The sequence below is a fragment of the Esox lucius genome, chromosome 2 (genome assembly GCF_011004845.1).
Source record: "Esox lucius isolate fEsoLuc1 chromosome 2, fEsoLuc1.pri, whole genome shotgun sequence".
NCBI classification, from domain to species: domain Eukaryota; kingdom Metazoa; phylum Chordata; class Actinopteri; order Esociformes; family Esocidae; genus Esox; species Esox lucius.
This window is the reverse complement of record NC_047570.1, coordinates 15567625-15585356: the sequence shown is the minus strand read 5'-3', so window position 1 is coordinate 15585356 and position 17732 is coordinate 15567625. Positions and strand designations below refer to the sequence as shown.

The window sequence follows — 17732 nt, the reverse complement described above, 5'->3', positions numbered from 1 at the left end:
ACCTGTATTAACTGCACCTGTTTGAACTTGTATAAAAGACACCTGTCCACACACTCAATCAAACAGACTCCAACCTCTCCACAATGGCCAAGACCAGAGAGCTGTGTAAGGACATCAGGGATAAAATTGTAGACCTGCACAAGGCTGGGATGGGCTACAGGACAATAGGCAAGCAACTTGGTGAGAAGGCAACAACTGTTGGAGCAATTATTAGAAAATGGAAGATGTTCAAGATGACAGTCAATCTCCCTCGGTCTGGGGCTCCATGCAAGATCTCACCTCGTGGGGCATCAATGATCATGAGGAAGGTCAGGGATCAGCCCAGAACTATACGGCATGGTCAATGACATGAAGAGAGCTGGGACCACAGTCTCAAAGGAAACCATTAGTAACACACTACGCCGTCATGGATTAAAATCCTGCAGCGCACGCAAGGTCCCCCTGCTCAAGCCAGCTCATGTCCAGGCCCGAAGTTTGCCAATGACCATCTGGATGATCCAGAGGAGGAATGGGAGAAGGTCTGATGAGACAGAAATAGAGCTTTTTGGTCTAAACTCCACTCGCCGTGTTTGGAGGAAAAAGAAGGAAGAGTACAACCCCAAGAACACCATCCCAACCGTGAAGCATGGAGGTGGAAACATCATTCTTTGGGGATTATTTTCTACAAAGGGGACAGGATGACTGCACCGTATTGAGGTGGAGGATGGATTGGGCCATGTATCCCGAGATCTTGGCCAACAACCTCCTTCCCTCAGTAAGAGCATTGAAGATGGGTCGTGGCTGGGTCTTCCAGTATGACAAAGACCCGAAACACACAGCCAGGGCAACTAAGGAGTGGCTCCGTAAGAAGCATCTCAAGGTCCTGGAGTGGACTAGCCAGTCTCCAGACCTGAACCCAATGAAAATCTTTGGAGGGAGCTGAAAGTCCGTATTGCCCAGTGACAGCCTGTATGGAGGTCTGTATGGAGGAGTGGGCCAGAATCCCTGCTGCAGTGTGTGCAAACCTGGTCAAGAACTACAGGAAACACATGATATCTGTAATTGCAAACAAAGGTTTCTGTACCAAATATTAAGTTCTGCTTTTCTGATGTATCAAATACTTATGTCTTACTATACTTACTATATTGCACACAAATACATTCATTCATACAGCTCTGGAAAAAATTAAGAAACCACTCTTATTTTTTCTTAAATCTGCATCTCTACATGTATGGCAGCCATTCCATTCCATTGTCTGTTAAATTTGAACACAGGCACACCTCATTTTACTTAATGAGGTACTGATTAGGTGATTACCTGAACCAAATCTAATTTAACGAGGAAAAGTATAAAAAACACTGCTGTGGTCATCCGTATCCTCTTGCAATAGGACCAGCTGGATGGCAAAAACAGTGCAAGTAGTACCTCAAAGGTAATTTGAATTAAAAAATTACTATTCAGCATAACAAAAGCATTGAAAAGAAAAGCTTTGAGTGAGGAAAAGAAGGGTTCAATTCTGGCTTTACTGGCAGAGGGATACAGTGAGTGTCAGGTTGCTTCCATCCTGAGAATTTCATAGACGGCGGTTCATAAGAACAAGGTCAAGCAACAGATATTGGGGACAATAAAGCTACAGACTGGCAGAGGGCGAAAACGACCACTGTCCACTGACCGAGATGACTGTCAACTCATTTGAATGTCACTTAACAACCGTAGGATGACATCAAGTGACCTACAAAAAAGCTGTGGTGAAGTGCACGGGGAGGACGGTTCAAAACAAGCTCCTAGGGGCAGGGCTGAAGTCATGCAAAGCTAGAAAAAAGCCCTTTATCAATGAGAAACAAGGAAGAGCCAGGCTGAAGTTTGCAAATGACCATAAGAATTGGACGAGTCATCTCTGATTATCCACATTTTCAGCTTTGCCCAACACCTGTTCGTCTAATGGTTAGACAGAGTCCTGGAGAGGCCTACAAGCCACAGTGTCTCGCACCCACTGTGAAATTTAGTGGAGGATCGTGATGATCTGGGTATGCTTCAGCAAGGCTGGAATCGGGCAGATTTGTCCTTGTGAAGGACGCATCAATCAAGCCAAGTACAAGGTTATCCTGGAAGAACACCTGCTTCCTTCTGCTCTGACAATGTTCCCCAACAGAGAATTGGTTTTTCCATCAGTACAATTCTCCATGCCACACAGCTAGGTCAATCAAGGTGTGGATGGAGGACCACCAGATCAAGACCCTGTCATGGCCAACCCCAATCTCCAGACCTGAACCCCATTGAAAACCTCTGGAATTTGATCAAGAGGAATATGAATGGTCACAAGCCATCAAACAAAGTGAAGCTACTTGAATTTTTGTTGCCAGGAGTGGCATGTCACCCAACAGCAATGTGACAGACTGGTGGAGAGCATGCCAAGACACATGAAAGCTGTGATAAAAAATCTGGGTTATTCCACCAAATATTGATTTCTGAACTCTTCCTAAGTTAAAACATTAGTATTTTATTGTTGAAAAATTAATAAGAATTTGTTTTCTTTGCATTATTTAAGGTCTGATAACAATGCATCTTTTTTGGTTATTTTGACCAGTTGTTGTTTTCTACAAATAAATACTCTAAATGACAATAATTTAATTTGGGAGTAATGTTGTCAGTAGTTTATAGAATAAAACAAAACTGTTAATTTTACTCAAACCCTTATGTATGAATAGTAGAACATTTTTAATTATTATGCAGTCTATTACTGTAAGTCTATCTAGTGCTTCATTCTCTCTATCTTAATGTAAATTAGCCCTTAGTTTTCTAAATTATCTCAGCAATTAAGAATTGCTTACTAAAAGGGATGTTGGTAAAGGGATTTTGGTCAAATAATTGTTAAATAATTTAGTATATAGGAAATGTTTAGGATAGTTTCTTTCAGCTCATGAAACAAAGGAAAAACTTAACACTTAACATGTTTGGTTTTATATTTTTTTCTTTTTTCTTAATTAAAAATTAACGAGCAGAAGAGTTAACTGAATATCTAATTTGTCTGGTCAACATAGTCCTTAAAATAGTTTTGGACTGTGTAGAATCCTTCCTGCAGTCTTTACAAGACTGAATTTAAATAACTTCAGTTTGCATAACCAGTTTTACAAGACCTTTAAACAACATTAGTGTGTATAATCTGCAGATGGCACTATTGGATAACTTGTAACTTCAATTGAAATTTGATCAAGCTAACTAGCTAGTGTTACTGTAACATTAGCTAAATGGCTCACTCAAACATTAAATATTGGCTGCTAGATATTTGTTACAACTGACTATACATCAATAGCCACTTGTTACAAACTAGCATTTATTTAAAATTAGGTCTATTCAAAACAAGGAAAAAACTGCTGACCCTAACCTTTAAGATTTGAAACAATTTTATGGGTTTTTCATATTGGATTGGTTCTTATACAATTTTGTGTTGTAAGCAATCCTATAAGATTTCTACTACATTTCCTTTACAACCTTTGATTATATATTTTTTCCTGTTTTTCCATGTGACCATTAAAAACGTCACCATCCTCATAATGTTTTATTGCATTGGAAGATTATATCAGTGCATTTTCAAAACATGTTTCATTTTGATGACGCCTAGAGAATACACTTTACTTTTCATATGAAACCACAAGTCTCTAAACATAGCCATCTGTTGAGTAACAACATCTCTTCTTATGGAATGATTTACCATGGTCCAAATTTATTCATGCACTGGGGAGAGAAGGGAGTTCATGTAAGCGATCAGATGGTCATATACAGAACATTCTGTGTACTGCTGAAGTCAATGAATTTACAGCTTGTTTGTGAAATGGTTAAAAAAAAACTAAATAAATTGCACCATGTCCCATGTAAATATTTATGAATGGGCAGAAACAGGGGCATCATTGTTGTCACTCCACCCATTTTATTTGAGTCCTTCCTGATGTTTAAAAAAATCCAAAGTTACATGGTGTCAACCAATGAAAGGTAAGGCCCCGCTGGAGTAAACAGTTGGCCTCTATATAGTGAACTGCCCCCAGTGTGCCCTTACTGTCAGCTCCTCTGGTGGGAATGTACTGCAGAAATGGTGCATCTGGTCTCCGTATTTCTGGTTCTGTCCCTCACCTTGCTCCACCAGGGATTTAGTCGTCCATCCCGGATAAGGAAAGTGACATCACTACAGAGAGGTACCACACTAAATAAAATAAAAAAATCTGTACTGTTTTATACTGACAATGTTCTGTCTGACATACTGTATCTGCCTGGTGGTCTGTGTTTCCATTGAGATGCAGCATCAGATGAGGATGATGTGAAATCGCAGTTAGAGAAGCTGTGGCAGGAGGTGAACTCCCTGAAGGAGATCTCTGCTCTGCAGACAGGTATGCCGAGGTCACTAATTTGTGCTCTCATACTGATGTCTGTTTTTTAACTAACCAAGTGCTATGGGAAACCTCAGGGCACATGCTATAGGTATCAGGGTGTCTCTATCATTTGTACTATTTTGATAACCAAGAATGAGGACTACAGGGCTGACTTTGGCACAAAAGTGCTGGTTGTTGATTCATGTATAAATTGTAAACGCTGGACCGCACACTAGCTACTCAGAACATGCTAATGTTTAAAAAAAAGTCCCTCTAGGCACAAACAGGTTAAATAAAAGTTATTTGTCAACATAAGTAAAATCTATGTTTGTAACACATTTTAACTCCAAAAAATGATCAAACACACTGTTTGAAAAAAGTTGTCTTATCTCAAAATGACATGATCTCCTTACCTATTATAATTGTTTGGGGAGGGTAATGCACTGCTCTCTGTTTTAATTAGTATTGCCTTTTGTACTGCTTTTGCCTTCTTTGCACATTTGTACTTTCAACTTGTAATACACATACACTTAATACTTGTACATTTTCTGCCCTCTTATATTTGCATTTCTGGTTAGATGCTAACTGCATTTTGTTGTATTGTACTTATACTAGTTCAATGAAAAAGTTGAATCTAATCTAATATGACCATAGTGCTCCTTTCAATCAGTATAGCAATCTATCATTGTTGAACAGAACTTACCTGCAGGTTATGTAGTTTGATATAGCTGGGACACTAACCGTGTCAATAACTTATTACATTTTTCCTAACATTGTTGCCTGTTCTAGATACAGTGGCTACTGTAAATAATATTTGAGCATGGAAGGGTTATTTCCTGAAGTTTGATACAATTTATCAAACCGCTTCCCTTTGCTTCCAGTTTGTCTCCGTGGCATAAAAGCACACAGGAAATGTTACCTGATCATTGAGGAATCCAAGCACTACCATGAGGCCAATGAACACTGCATTGCATGGGGTGGAACCCTTGCCACTCCACGTAACATCGATGAAAACAACGACCTGAGGGACTATGCCAAGAGGAGTGTGCCGGGTACCAAGGAATTCTGGATTGGTGTGACAGACATTGTGAAGGAGGGCCAGTATGTAGATGTGAACAGCATGCCCATCAGTTACTTCAACTGGGACAAGATGAAGAAACAACCAACAGGGTCCAAGAGGGAGAGCTGTGTAGTGCTGTCACTGGCCGCACAGGGAAAGTGGCATGATGAAGTTTGCCTTGGCAGGAAAAAATACATTTGTGAATATCCCATTCCTTAAATGATTGGTTCTCAAACCTTTTCTCTCAGGCACCCTATAATCATACCCCTATGTTAAAATAGACCGCTCTGTTTTCATATGGTCTAAATTAGCTCAACACATTTTACGTTTTCCTAGATTGGACCAGAGAGATAGAGTGGGTTGAGGCTTGGAGCAGCCTGCAACATTAATGTAGGCTTCTGTGTCAGGCACGCATCCACCCACCAGGTAGATTGTTACATTTAGATTACCATCTGAATTCTTGCCTGCAGTGACACAGCATAACTGAATCAGTGACTTAGACCAGTGCATCATTCAGTGGTCCCCCCAAATTGTTATAGACCATGTAATGATTTAGTCAATAGCTCGATTCATTTGCAATTGTTTATCACTTTCACACTCACTTTAGGAAACACTGCCCTAACTTGTGTGCCACCTTGGAGACCACATGGTTATTGACAACCTGAAGCCAGCATTCTAATACGATTTTGCCAAAGAAAGGAATAAATACAATTTCCCTAGTTAATTAAATAAATACAAATATAATAGACCTCGGTTCAATTAATTATTTTTATTTCTTTCGATTTCTATGCAATTAATCCTATCCACTTTAGAAAAACTATCCCTTGGTCCCTAATGCTGAAGTGGTTTAAAACACTGCACCACAAAACAGCTACAATCACTAGTTTTATTCTTGAGCTCAGCAAAGAGACATTGCCCATGAGTGTCTTAGAGAGGGTGGGTAATTTGTCCAGCAATGTCTGGGGTGGTAGGGACTTTAACTCATTGCGCTCTAATGACCCTTTGTGGTGGGTCTGGTGCTTCCAATCTTAGTTGTTGCCATTTGTCTGGAGAATGCACTCTCTTCCAATTTGTTCAGGTTTTGGCAGAATATTCGAGGTAAAGCAAATACTGTGTTATGATGCAGAAAAGCTTGGCTGAATATATTTACAAAAACACGTCCTGTTCTACCATAATAACAAGTAAGGCTTCATGGAGTAAAAAGTGGTTAAAATACAAAATGTAAAACATTCCCTTGATCATTATAAAAGGATACATAAAAATAAAACACATGATACCACTCTAGTTTGTAAGTGTCCATCATTGAGTTAGAGGTTTGGCAGATGCTAGATAAACACTTAACTTGCTCTTCTTCCACTGTGTGAAACACTGATAGTGAATGTTTTAAAGCCAATACCATCTAGCAACAGAGTAACAGAATCCATTTCTTTTTATACAAAAGTAATGTCATGTAGTTAGAAAAGTTAGAAATGGTGACTACCTAAATGTACAGGTAAGTGCGAAAATAAAAGTATCCTTGTGAGACCCAAGAGTAGATCCCAATCAAGAAATAAATGTTGTATTACCCTTCCGAAAAACGTAAACATTTTCTGTAAACTTTTGAAGTGAGAACTTAAGAACTTAAGTTGTCTGTAACTCTGGTTCCATACAGGAGGGATCTAGGTACGACATACTATCATAATCCCCTGCATTAATCCCATTATGACGACCCAACATATCAGCATCGCACCAATGCCCCGAACAGAAACAGCTGGTACCTTCCGGATGTTTCCGAAAACTACCAGATGGGCTATGCCCGCCCCTACACACCTGCCTCCCCTTGGAACCTAATCAGAAGAGGTATTTAGACTTTCCAGTGTGTACCTCGAAGCAGGGGCCAAAGGTAAAGAAACGATGAAGCAGACAAGTCTTCAAGATGGAGAATGAGAATGAGGAGGAGGAGGAAGAGAAGGAGAAAAAAGAGGAAAGGGAGGAGAAAGAGGAGGAAGAGTAAAAGGCCAGGAGATGGAGGGCGCAGAAGCAACCGCCAAGGCTACAATCCCCAGCACCCTTTCTGCCCAAACCACCCCAGACATACAGCGCCCTCCCCATAAAAGGTGTTTTTGATTTCTCCATTACATCATCAACTCATCCTTTTTGTTAATAAAACGCACACACCCTCTGTTTCCATTTCCTGTGTCTCTCCCTGTACTACCATTTATTGGAAACAGAGCATTGTGTTGGTACATCAATGAGAACAATAAGCTCCCCATCCAATCAAACAGAGCATGAGAGAATTTATTAGGAAGAATGGGAGAAACTACCCAGATCCAGGTGAGCAAAGTTGATGGCATACCCAAGAAGACTTAAAGCTGTGATTGCTGCCAAAAGCACTTCTATAATGTAGTTATTAAAAACTCTGAATACTTATGAACATGACACATTTCAGTTTTTTGTAGGGCATTGTGTTAGGATTGGCACTTTTATTTTTACCAATTATAACTAAATGTGGAGAATGTGAAGGGGTCTGAATACTTTCCAAAGACAATGTAAAATAAAAAAACACAGTAACAGCCACAATACAAAACAAACAATAAATACTGTAATACCAAATTTTGTCTGCATCCCTTCACAGTAAGTGTTGTACTACAAGGTGTTGTTTTATCTGTTCATCCGATTTTATTGCTATCCTGTGTCACATAAGGTGGCAGAGAGTTTGATGTAGTCATAGCTCTGTTTAGTATTATATGCTTCCCAGCCTTCTTTCAGCTCTTGTGAAGACTATGAAGACACATGGTGGCTTGTATTATGTGATATTGATAAGCATCTGAGCTGTGTGTTAACTGTTTGAATTGTTTAGTACATTTAAGATGTTGCAGAAGTGAAAGAGTCAATCTTTTATCTCATCTAAGCCAGGAGAGGTTAACGTGTATGCTATTCACGATTCGAGTAAATGTGCTGCTCTCTACCATATGCAGAAAAACAAGTTACTTTATTGGAATAGAAGCAATATTTCTACTTTTGAAGGGCCATTCTGGTTACACAATAACCTGCCTAAAATGTCAGTGCCCTTTCTGTTTTATTAAGCTAGAATTTGATATCATTTTTCTTTTGTCTTCTAAACCAATGATTTCTTTCCCAGATCGGACATTTCAGCTGGAGATTTCAATTATTGTATGGTAATTTGTACAATTTATCAGGTATAAGGTTTTTCTCCATAACCATTAAAACCCACTGCGAAGATAGTACTGTATCTTCAGTTGATGTATCTCTAAAGCAGTAATTAATAATTTTTTTTAAATCCCCAGACATTGACAGACATTCTGTTATGTTTTTTTTCTGGAACATCAGCTAGTACTAGAGATACCGCAGGCTTACTCAGAGATAATTAAAATTGCTTTCGACTACACTGCCCCAGATTTATGGAATGCCATGTTGAGTAACATTACATTAGAAGTTTTAGTGCCTATAATGCATTACAAATGTTGGAAACATGATGTTTAGTCTGTTTACTGTAATTGTTGTTGACCTTTGTAAATTAGGTTGTATGGTTGTAAAAAAATAAAATAATTGCTACATATCTGAAAATGCCCATTGCTATTAAAGTAATAATGAAGACATTTAAATCAACTGGAACTATGATGAACCTGCCTGGAAAAGGACATTTATTTTTAAATCTCAATAAGGTTTGTGTATATTTTTTGTTATCCTCAAAAATCAAAAATAAACATTGTAATTCGAGTTCACCAAATTGTACTTAATTGTAATCAAATTTTATTCATTTCAAAATAATGTACCATTTTTAGATCTATCAACTAAATTTCAATACCATTTCTAATTAACTTGTCACTGGAAAAATGTGTTTACATTGCCAAAGCAATTAGAAAAAAGAAACTATTCATAATAAAGGTTCAACTACTAAGTAAACGTTCTACACGGGTTTCCAAAGGAAAGGGGCATGTTGAACCTATGAGCTGCTGTATATACAGTGTAAAATGTGCAAATAGTTTCCCCAATAGCTCACGAATTGCTTTTGGAAGCAGAAGTCTACGCTTATTCTTGTCACAGTAGGGCGCTAAAGAACTGCCAAAGAGTGTGTTTACAACCACAGATCATTATTTTACGTTCAGAATTAGTAAAACACAATCATTTTTTAAATCGACACGTCACTTATACATGCAAATGCACGCAAATATTTACGTCAGTAATTTACCTTATTTATTAATTTAATAATAATTATGGTAGATGTGGTGCTCCACAGCCCTATATGCTCGTAGGTTATCATAGGTCACGGACACGAAAGAGGTTTAGGATGGGATGTTGATGCCTCTGAAATCTCGCGAAACTGAGGACCGGCCATTTTTTTCTCTCCATTGATAGTGTTTGTGCTTTTTCTCCCCATTGATAGTGTTTGTGATCTGCAATCACTTTGATTAAAGTTTTATTATTTTCAGTTTAGTTTTATTGACCTTCGGGTTGAAAAAACACAAATGATGTTTGTGTTCACCGTCGTAAAGTTTTCCCGTTGACGTCGTGCTTGGGTTGATGCCTGTATAAACTGTCGCGCAAATGGAAATGGTGCCCAGCGAAGAGAACCAGCTCGTAACGTTACCCAAAGAGGTGAGATTATCATACCAGTGCAGACCGGGTTCTGGCAGCAATACAGGCCCCTAGCAATCATCCACATGACAACCAATTACTGGTCTAGATGCATAGCACTGAAAAGTATGCATTGTCTATTTACCGTAGCTAGATAGCGTTAATGACATCAACCTTGACTATCCCAGTTGGCACTCTTAGTCTTCATCTAGCTAACGTTAGTCATCAAGTGTTAGCATGCTAGCTCGTTAGCTTTATTATGATTTCGTTACTAGTTAAAACTGCGCACGTTCACCCCCGTCGCAGCCAATTATATAAAAAAACTGTTAGATAAGATAGGGAAGTAGGTATTACTGTAGTTATCTAATGCAGCCTATGTCACTGACACGTACAGTAGCTAAAACCCTACAAAAGCAGTTGGCTCGCTAACGTTAGCTTTCATCTAGCTACTGTAACTAACAGTGGTTAACCAGAAGACATTGTTGACATGCTAGCTAGTTTGATTGTTTAGTTAAACGCTGTAATTAAAGGCTAAATATAAAACCATACAGAGCAATGAAGATTAGTTGTTATAAACATACACAGCTAAGTACATTTCAAATATAACATGAATAGTTACTGAAGACATGATATCGCAGCTTTTTTTGTTGTTGAACGGGTATAACTATTAGCTTGCTTGCAAGTAGGAACGGGGAACTTCAACCAATACAATAGCTACTGTAACTAACTGCTCATGTTTAGTATAACGCTAGCTAGCTACACTGCTACCAAGTAGTAGCCTTCTAGATATTTTTTCTTGACGAGCGAAACACCTTTCTGAACGGCCTCGACTTTTGGATGACCAATTTTAATTTGCTTAATACCTACGTTACCTATCTGAAGTCAGATTGCTACTAGGATATTCAAAACTGCTGCGGGTGTTATTGGACTTTCATAATAAGGCCTTAATCCTGGTCGAAGGTGTGAACGCGTCTTTAAATGTTCAGTGTTGAACTCGCTCCTTAAATATCTATAGCTAGTAATGTTATATAGCTATAGCTAGTACCCTCGTTTGCTTCAGAAATTGCGATCGGTAGTTTAAGTGTAATCCTTGTAATTACACTGTCACTACTGTACATCAGTTTCAATAAGGGCTTATCGGACGTCCAGAACAACCACTGATATTTTTCATACATCAAATTTGACTTATTGTTTTTCAAAACAGTTTTCCCCGCACACTTTTCGGGTGAATATTACACAACACATTAATGTGTTGTTAAATGTGTGGGTGTTTTGTTACATTTTCCGATGGAGCTTTATTGTAGATAATCCAGCTACGGCCTTGGTTGAGTGGGCGGAAATGTGGAGCTCACTTTAGGCATAGAAAGCCCATGTTGACTAGAAATGTGAATCTAGCTAACAAATTACGTAATTAACAGATCATGGATAAAAGCAAGGTGTGTTGTGAAAATATTTTTAGGCTAGCATAAGGGTGGAGACTAATGTTGGTTGGCATTCAGCAAAACACAGACATCGTTTAATTAGTGATGTAGTAGTGTAAAAGTGTGTTGTTATAACATATTGGCTATAGCTGGCTATAGATTACACTATTTTAAACTATGGTTTAACTGCGATTTGGGCTCCACAACTGTTCCCATTTTCAGTGAAGACAGTGCCTAAGGAATACAGTTGAAAGAGGACAGTACAACACACAGAACACCATTCCCTCAATTAAGTATAATACCAATAAACACTGTATGCTGGGAAGGTAACATCAAATTGCTATTATGTCAAAATCGATTTTTGTGCTGTACCGAACTGTGACACTCAAACTGCAATATATACCTTTACACCATTAGTTTGAAAATTACAGCCAGTTTTATATATTTTTTTAAGTGGGAGTGTGACGAGATGTCAAGTTTAAGGGTCTTTTGCGATTTGTTCTAATCATTGGCGACAGAAAACTGAAATGAATGACGGCCAAAGAAAGTGTAGGTTTTGCAAGTAATCTGTCATGTATGTTGTAACAGCCCGTTAATCAGAGTGTAGGGACACTGGTGACAAAGTTGATGGCAGTATATTAAATTACATCGCATTTATTTAGGCGATTTCTAGCAGTAAGTCTTTACATTACGTTGCCATTGCGATTGTCAAGGTTTGGCCGGAAATGAGGTTTTACAAGACTGTTCTTGCCAGCATTGATGGAGGCCTCATTGAGGAACCAAAAAAACTATTCTGGATTTCACTTTACACTCAATGTGGATGACGTGGGTATTGAATGAGAGTTAGCAGTACAGACTTATGCCTAGGATCTGTGGTTGGCATGCATGTTTTTTATATTATGAAGAAGGTGGAGGTCAAAGAAGGAGCATGGGATGTTTTTGTTATGTTTTATGGTGGACAGCGCAGTATTCAATAAGGAATTAGTTCCAGGTGTGCTCAAAAGTTTGCATACCCTTGGAGAATTGGTAATATATGCACTGTCTGCCAGTGTTTTTCTGATAACATGCTGCATTCATCTTGCCATCAATTTACACAAGATTTCCTGTACCTATAGAGCTCACACCTCCCCCAAAACATCACTGAGCCACCTCCATTCTTCACATTAGGGATGGCATTCTGTTCACTATAGGCCTTGTTGACTTCTCTCCAAACATAGTGCTTATGGTTGTGACCATGAAGCTCTATTTTTAATCCAAATTATTGTGTGCCAGAATCTGTGAGGCGTGTCAAGGTGTTGTTGGACATATTGTAACCAGGCTTTTTTGTGGCATTGGCGCAGTAAAAGCTTCTTTCTGACAACTCGACCATGCAGCTCATTTTTGTTCAAGTATCATCGTATTGTGCTCCTTGAAACAATCGCACCGTCTTTTACCAGAGCAGCCTGTTTTTCTCCTGAGGTTACCTTTTGGTTTTTCTTTGTATCCCGAATAATTCATCTGGCAGTTTTGGCTGAAATCTTTCTTGGTGTACCTGACCTTATCTTGGTATCAAGAGATCCTCGAATTTCCCACTTCTTAAAAAGTGATTGAACAGTACTGACTGGCATTTGCAAGGCTTTGCATATCTTTTTATATCGTTTTCCATCTTTATAAAGTTCCATTACCTTGTTACGCAGGTCTTTTAACTGTTCTTTTCTGCTCCCTATGACTCAGTTTCTAGCCTGCTCAGGTGGTAGTTAAACAGCTAGCATCACATTAATAATGTACACTAAATAGGGTTGACCAAAGAATCAAACCTTGAGAAACACCCATAGACCCCATCAAAGGCATTGACAGCAGGCCTTCAGTCAGATTATTTATTCAAATCATGTTCTTCAACTTCATGAGAACCCTATATTGCTGATTTTATTAAGATGACTGTTGGAGCAGAAGCGTTTCAATCCTGGATTACAGGTATTTGTAATGAGTGGTTCAACAGGCAGGTTATAGGGGCAGGGATGATATGTGCAGACAGTCTCAGAAAAAAGGGGTCCTTGTGATTGAGCCCATCTGATTTAGTAAAGGTTCAGATTTTGCAGCTCCTTCATACCTTGTTCACAAGCTTTGGCTCAAACTGGGGGTTCACTGAGGAACAACTATACAGGGGCTGTGGTGACAATGTGGCAGCAGGAGTGGGCAGTGCAGCTTTAAATGCAAGGACAGCTCTGAAAAAGTGACTGTTGAACCTCTCAACAATTCTAGCTTTTGTCACTGCGGATTGCATTTTTAAATGTGCCACCAAGAGGCAGCTGCAAGGATGTTAGATTTTTTTGTTTGTTTGTTTCTTACCCATGGATTTGATTGTCCCAGAACTTTTTGGGTCAGAACCATTGAAAGCAATTTTGTTCGTAAAATCCTGCCTTTGATTTCCTGATTGCTTGAGTGAACTGATTTATTGTTTCTCTGAAGAGCTGCCTATCAGAGACCTGCAAGAGCTGTTGTTTACACTGGATTAACTCAGGCAATTCATTGCCTAACCAGTGTCTGTAAGTGGTTTTTAATACATGCTATACAATTTTATCTTGTGTACTTAAGGCCCCCGCTGACTGTAAAACGTTTCATGTCTCAGGCCACTGTTATTTCATCCCAAACAAAATTTGGTCAGCAAAATTTAGTTTTTTACTACTGTCAGTAGTCTGCACATTCAGAGTAACCCTCTGAAAGGTTCGGTTAACTAGTTGGCCAGCATAGCTGGTTAGATAAATGTTTGAGGATTTCTGAGAGAGAAAAATAGCCAGTTAGCCATTTTATTTCTGCACCCTTTAGGTAACAAGCCATTGATTGGTTGTAGCTAAATATTTACTAAGGTCTACTGATTTGACCAGCAACAGTTCTATTTGTGAATTGACCATTGTTTATTTGGATGAGATGATTGTTTAATTTGGAAACAAATAATTGTATAATGTATTTTGTAATTGCCAATTGTTCTATTAACAAACAATGTTGGTAGATATGATAATGTAGGCGTTGTATGCCAATCTCACCATCACTGAGCTAGTTATCAAAGTAGACTAAGACTATAAGAGATTAATAAGAGCTGTAAGGATAGCACAGAGTTTAAAACCTGCGTTTTTTTGACAAGCAGCTATTGTAGCCAATTGGTTTGGTTGCATATAGAATTTTGCCCATGAACAACACAGTAGCAACACAACAGTGAAGCTAAATAATTGTAAAAGACTAATCTGATGTACCTTATGGTTCGGTGCTGCCAAGCAACTTGCAAACTCCTTTACTCAGCTTCAGTCACAGAATTGGATGTGGGACAACCTATCTGAAAATCATAAGAATGGGGGGACATCTAGACAGGTTGTAATGTGAGTAGTTTATTGTGAGCAAAAAGGTTGCAGACTTCAGGATGATTCATTGCTAATAATTTGCTGAGTATTAATAACAATTGGTATAGTTGTGTCAGTACAAGTGTGCAGAAAAGCCATGTTCTTTTATTAGGAGCTATGGTATGTCTGTAACAATTTATATCCTAAAAATGTTCATATTGTTTGTGCTTAAATGCAATGTTTAGGGATTTCGTCCAGCTGGTGGAACTGCAGTATTTGTTAAAACAGACTGAAGGTTGTAGTTTGCATTGCTTCTTTTAAATATTTAATATTTTTTTAATTACTGTTGGGAAATTCATTTTTGTTATTTCAAAATAATTCTGTTCAATTAAAGCATATTGTATTGCTAACCATGGCAGATCTACTTTGGCATTGAAGCCTACTTCACACACTGTTTGAATGGAAGGATAATAATCTGGGGTGTGTTTTTATTTTTCAACTTAAGTAATACCTGAATGATTTTTCTTTTATTATTGTTGTTATTAGGATTGGGCAATGTCTGCAATGAATAATGCAGTATAACGTTCTTCCAAAGTTCTCATTTAGACAGAAAATTCTAGCCTTGTCTGCCCCAAAGAGCTGAAGCCCACGCTGCATAAAATACAAGTAAAAACAGAATGCAATGATGTGCATATTATTTATTCTTATATTTAATTCAAAATGGTACAAAGACAATATATTGAATATTGAAATTGAGAAATGTTATTGTTTTTGGAAAACATGCCTATTATGAATTTGATGCCTGCAACAAGTTTCAAAAAAAGTTGGGACAGGGGCATGTTTACCATTGTGTTGCATCACCTCTTAACAATACTCTGTAAGCGTTTGGGAACTAAGAAGACCAATTGCTGTAGTTTTGAAAGTGAAATCTTTTCTTGTTGCTTGATATAGGATTTCAGCTGCTCACTAGTTCAGGGTCTCCTAATTTTTTATTTCATAATGCGCCAAATGTTTTCAATGGGTGACAGGTCTGGACTGCCGGCTGGACAGTTTTGCACCTGGACTCTTTTACTACAGAGCCATGCTGTTGTAATATGTGCAGAATTTGGTTTGACATTGTCTTGCTGAAAGTAGGGCATTCCCTCCAAAACCTGTAGGCCTATATATTGTTCAGCATTAATGGTGCCTTCACAGATGTGCAAGTCACCCATGCCATGTGCACTAATGCACCCCTATACCATTACAGATGCTGGCTTTTGAACTGTGTGCTGATATGCCGGGCTGTCCCACTCCACTTTAGTCTGGATTTCACATGTTGATTCGTCAGACCACAGGACAATTTTCCACTTTTGCTGAGTCCATCTTAAATTAGCTTTGACCCAGAGAATGCGGTGGTGTTTGTAGATCTTCTTTATATATGGTTTATTATTTGCATGGTAGAGTTTTAACTTGGATTTGTGGATGCAGCGACATACTATGTTCACAGACAATGGTTTTTGGGAAGTGTTACTGAGGCCATGCTGTGACGTCCAATACAGAATTGTGTCTGTTTTTAATGCAATGCTGCATGAGGGCCCAAAGAGCACGGCCATCCAATATTGGTATTCAGCTTTGTCCCTTGCATACAGGTGATCGACTCCGCCATTGCAGAATATTCCACTTCTTCGCCTTAAAATACTCCTGGGTTGCTTTCGCAGTATGTTTTGGTTCATTGTCCATTTGTAAAGTGAAGCCCTGTCCAATCAATTTGTCTGAATCTGAACAGACAATATATCCCTATACATCATCAATAAACACTAGTGACCCAGCGCCATTGGAAGCCATTCATGTCCATGCCATCACACTGCCTCCACCGTGTTTTACAGATGGTGTGGTATGCTACGGATCATGAGCTGTTCCACGCCTATTCCAAATTTTTTCTTTACATCATTCTGGTACAGGTTGATCTTAGTTTCATCTGCCCAAAGAATGCTGTACCATAACTGGTACAGCATAAGTTTTTTTGGCAAAATCTGGCCTTTCTACTCTTGAGGCTTATGAATGGTTTGCACTTTATGGTGAACCCTCTGTATTTGCTCTCATGAAGTTCTTTTTACAGTAGACTTTGATAATGATATGCCTATCTCCTGGAGTGTGTTCTTCACTTGGCTGGATGTTGTGTAGAGGTATTTCTTTACCATGGAAATGATCCTACGATCATCCACCACTGTTGTCTTCCGTGGATGTACAGGCTTTTTTGTGTTGCAGGCCTCACCAGTGTGTTCTTTTTTTCTCAGAATGTACCAAACGGTTGATTTGGCCACTCCAAATTTTCCTGCTATCTCTCTGATGGATTTCTTTTTTTGCTGCCTAAGGATGGCCTTTTCACTTGCATTAAGAGCTCTTTTGACCAAATGTGGGTTCACGGCAACAGCTTCCAAATGCGAATGCCACACCTGGAATCAACTCCAGACCTTTTACCTGCTTAATTGATGAATAAATAACGATGAATAGCCCACACCTGTCCATGAAACGTTTCAGTCAATGACTTTTGGTCCCTTGAAAAAGAGGGGCTACTTATTAAAGAGCTGTAATTCCTAAACCCTTCCTCCAATTGGCATGTGAATACCCACAAATTAAAGGTCAGAGACTGCACTTTACGCCCATACTCATTATTTAACATTAACATGAATAGATCTGGGTAAACTGCCAAAATAACAAAAGTTGTTAGTGTCCAATTATTTCCGGAAATAACTCTATATGAATGGACTATGGACATGTATGCATGACTATATTTAGGCTACACCGGCATCAGTCTCGATATGAAGGTAAAGTGGTATTTGTCTGTATTCACACAAGGTCCATGTTGGGTTTTGCTTCAATATTTACCCTTGCTTCAATATTTATATACAACTTGATAAAAACTTGGGTTGTCCTTGTCCTCTTTAGTCCGGATTACATGGCGTCCCAGTTTTCCAAAATGAACTTGACATTTTGATTTGAACACTTTTCCACTTTGCCGCAGTCCATTCTAAAT

The 17732-nt window shown here is 38.7% G+C and overlaps 2 protein-coding genes across 8 annotated transcripts in view; both read left to right on the top strand.

The window, feature by feature from the left end:
* The first annotated feature begins 4056 nt into the window (after positions 1–4056).
* On the top strand, positions 4057–8430 carry clec3a (C-type lectin domain family 3, member A). Of its 3 annotated transcripts, XM_010880858.3 has the most exons (4): positions 4057–4169; positions 4269–4361; positions 5225–5602; positions 7055–8430. In XM_010880858.3, coding segments are annotated over exons 1-4 (576 nt in total). In that variant the 5' UTR covers positions 4057–4066; the 3' UTR covers positions 7057–8430. The 3 variants fall into 3 exon arrangements, with proteins under 3 accessions (XP_010879160.1, XP_034143055.1, XP_034143052.1); XM_034287164.1 differs by lacking the exon at positions 7055–8430 and having other exon boundaries at positions 4275–4361; positions 5225–6677; XM_034287161.1 differs by lacking the exon at positions 7055–8430 and having other exon boundaries at positions 5225–6677.
* A 1299-nt stretch (positions 8431–9729) lies between these two features.
* The window catches only part of usp47 (ubiquitin specific peptidase 47), a 29643-nt gene continuing 21640 nt past the window's right edge, over positions 9730–17732 (top strand). For all 5 annotated transcript variants that reach the window (XM_020055682.2, XM_020055705.2, XM_020055698.2 and 2 more), the window contains exon 1: positions 9730–10002. In XM_020055682.2, the coding sequence (XP_019911241.2) occupies positions 9952–10002 (51 nt within the window). In that variant the 5' untranslated portion in view covers positions 9730–9951. The remainder of the gene's footprint in view (positions 10003–17732) is intronic.

Coding starts and splice junctions, on each gene's coding strand:
- clec3a (XM_034287161.1), top strand. CDS start 4,067: ATGGTGCATCTGGTCTCCGTATTTCTGGTTCTGTCCCTCACCTTGCTC. Junction 4,170..4,268: donor AGTGACATCACTACAGAGAG/GTACCACACTAA, acceptor GTTTCCATTGAG/ATGCAGCATCAGATGAGGAT. Junction 4,362..5,224: donor GATCTCTGCTCTGCAGACAG/GTATGCCGAGGT, acceptor CTTTGCTTCCAG/TTTGTCTCCGTGGCATAAAA.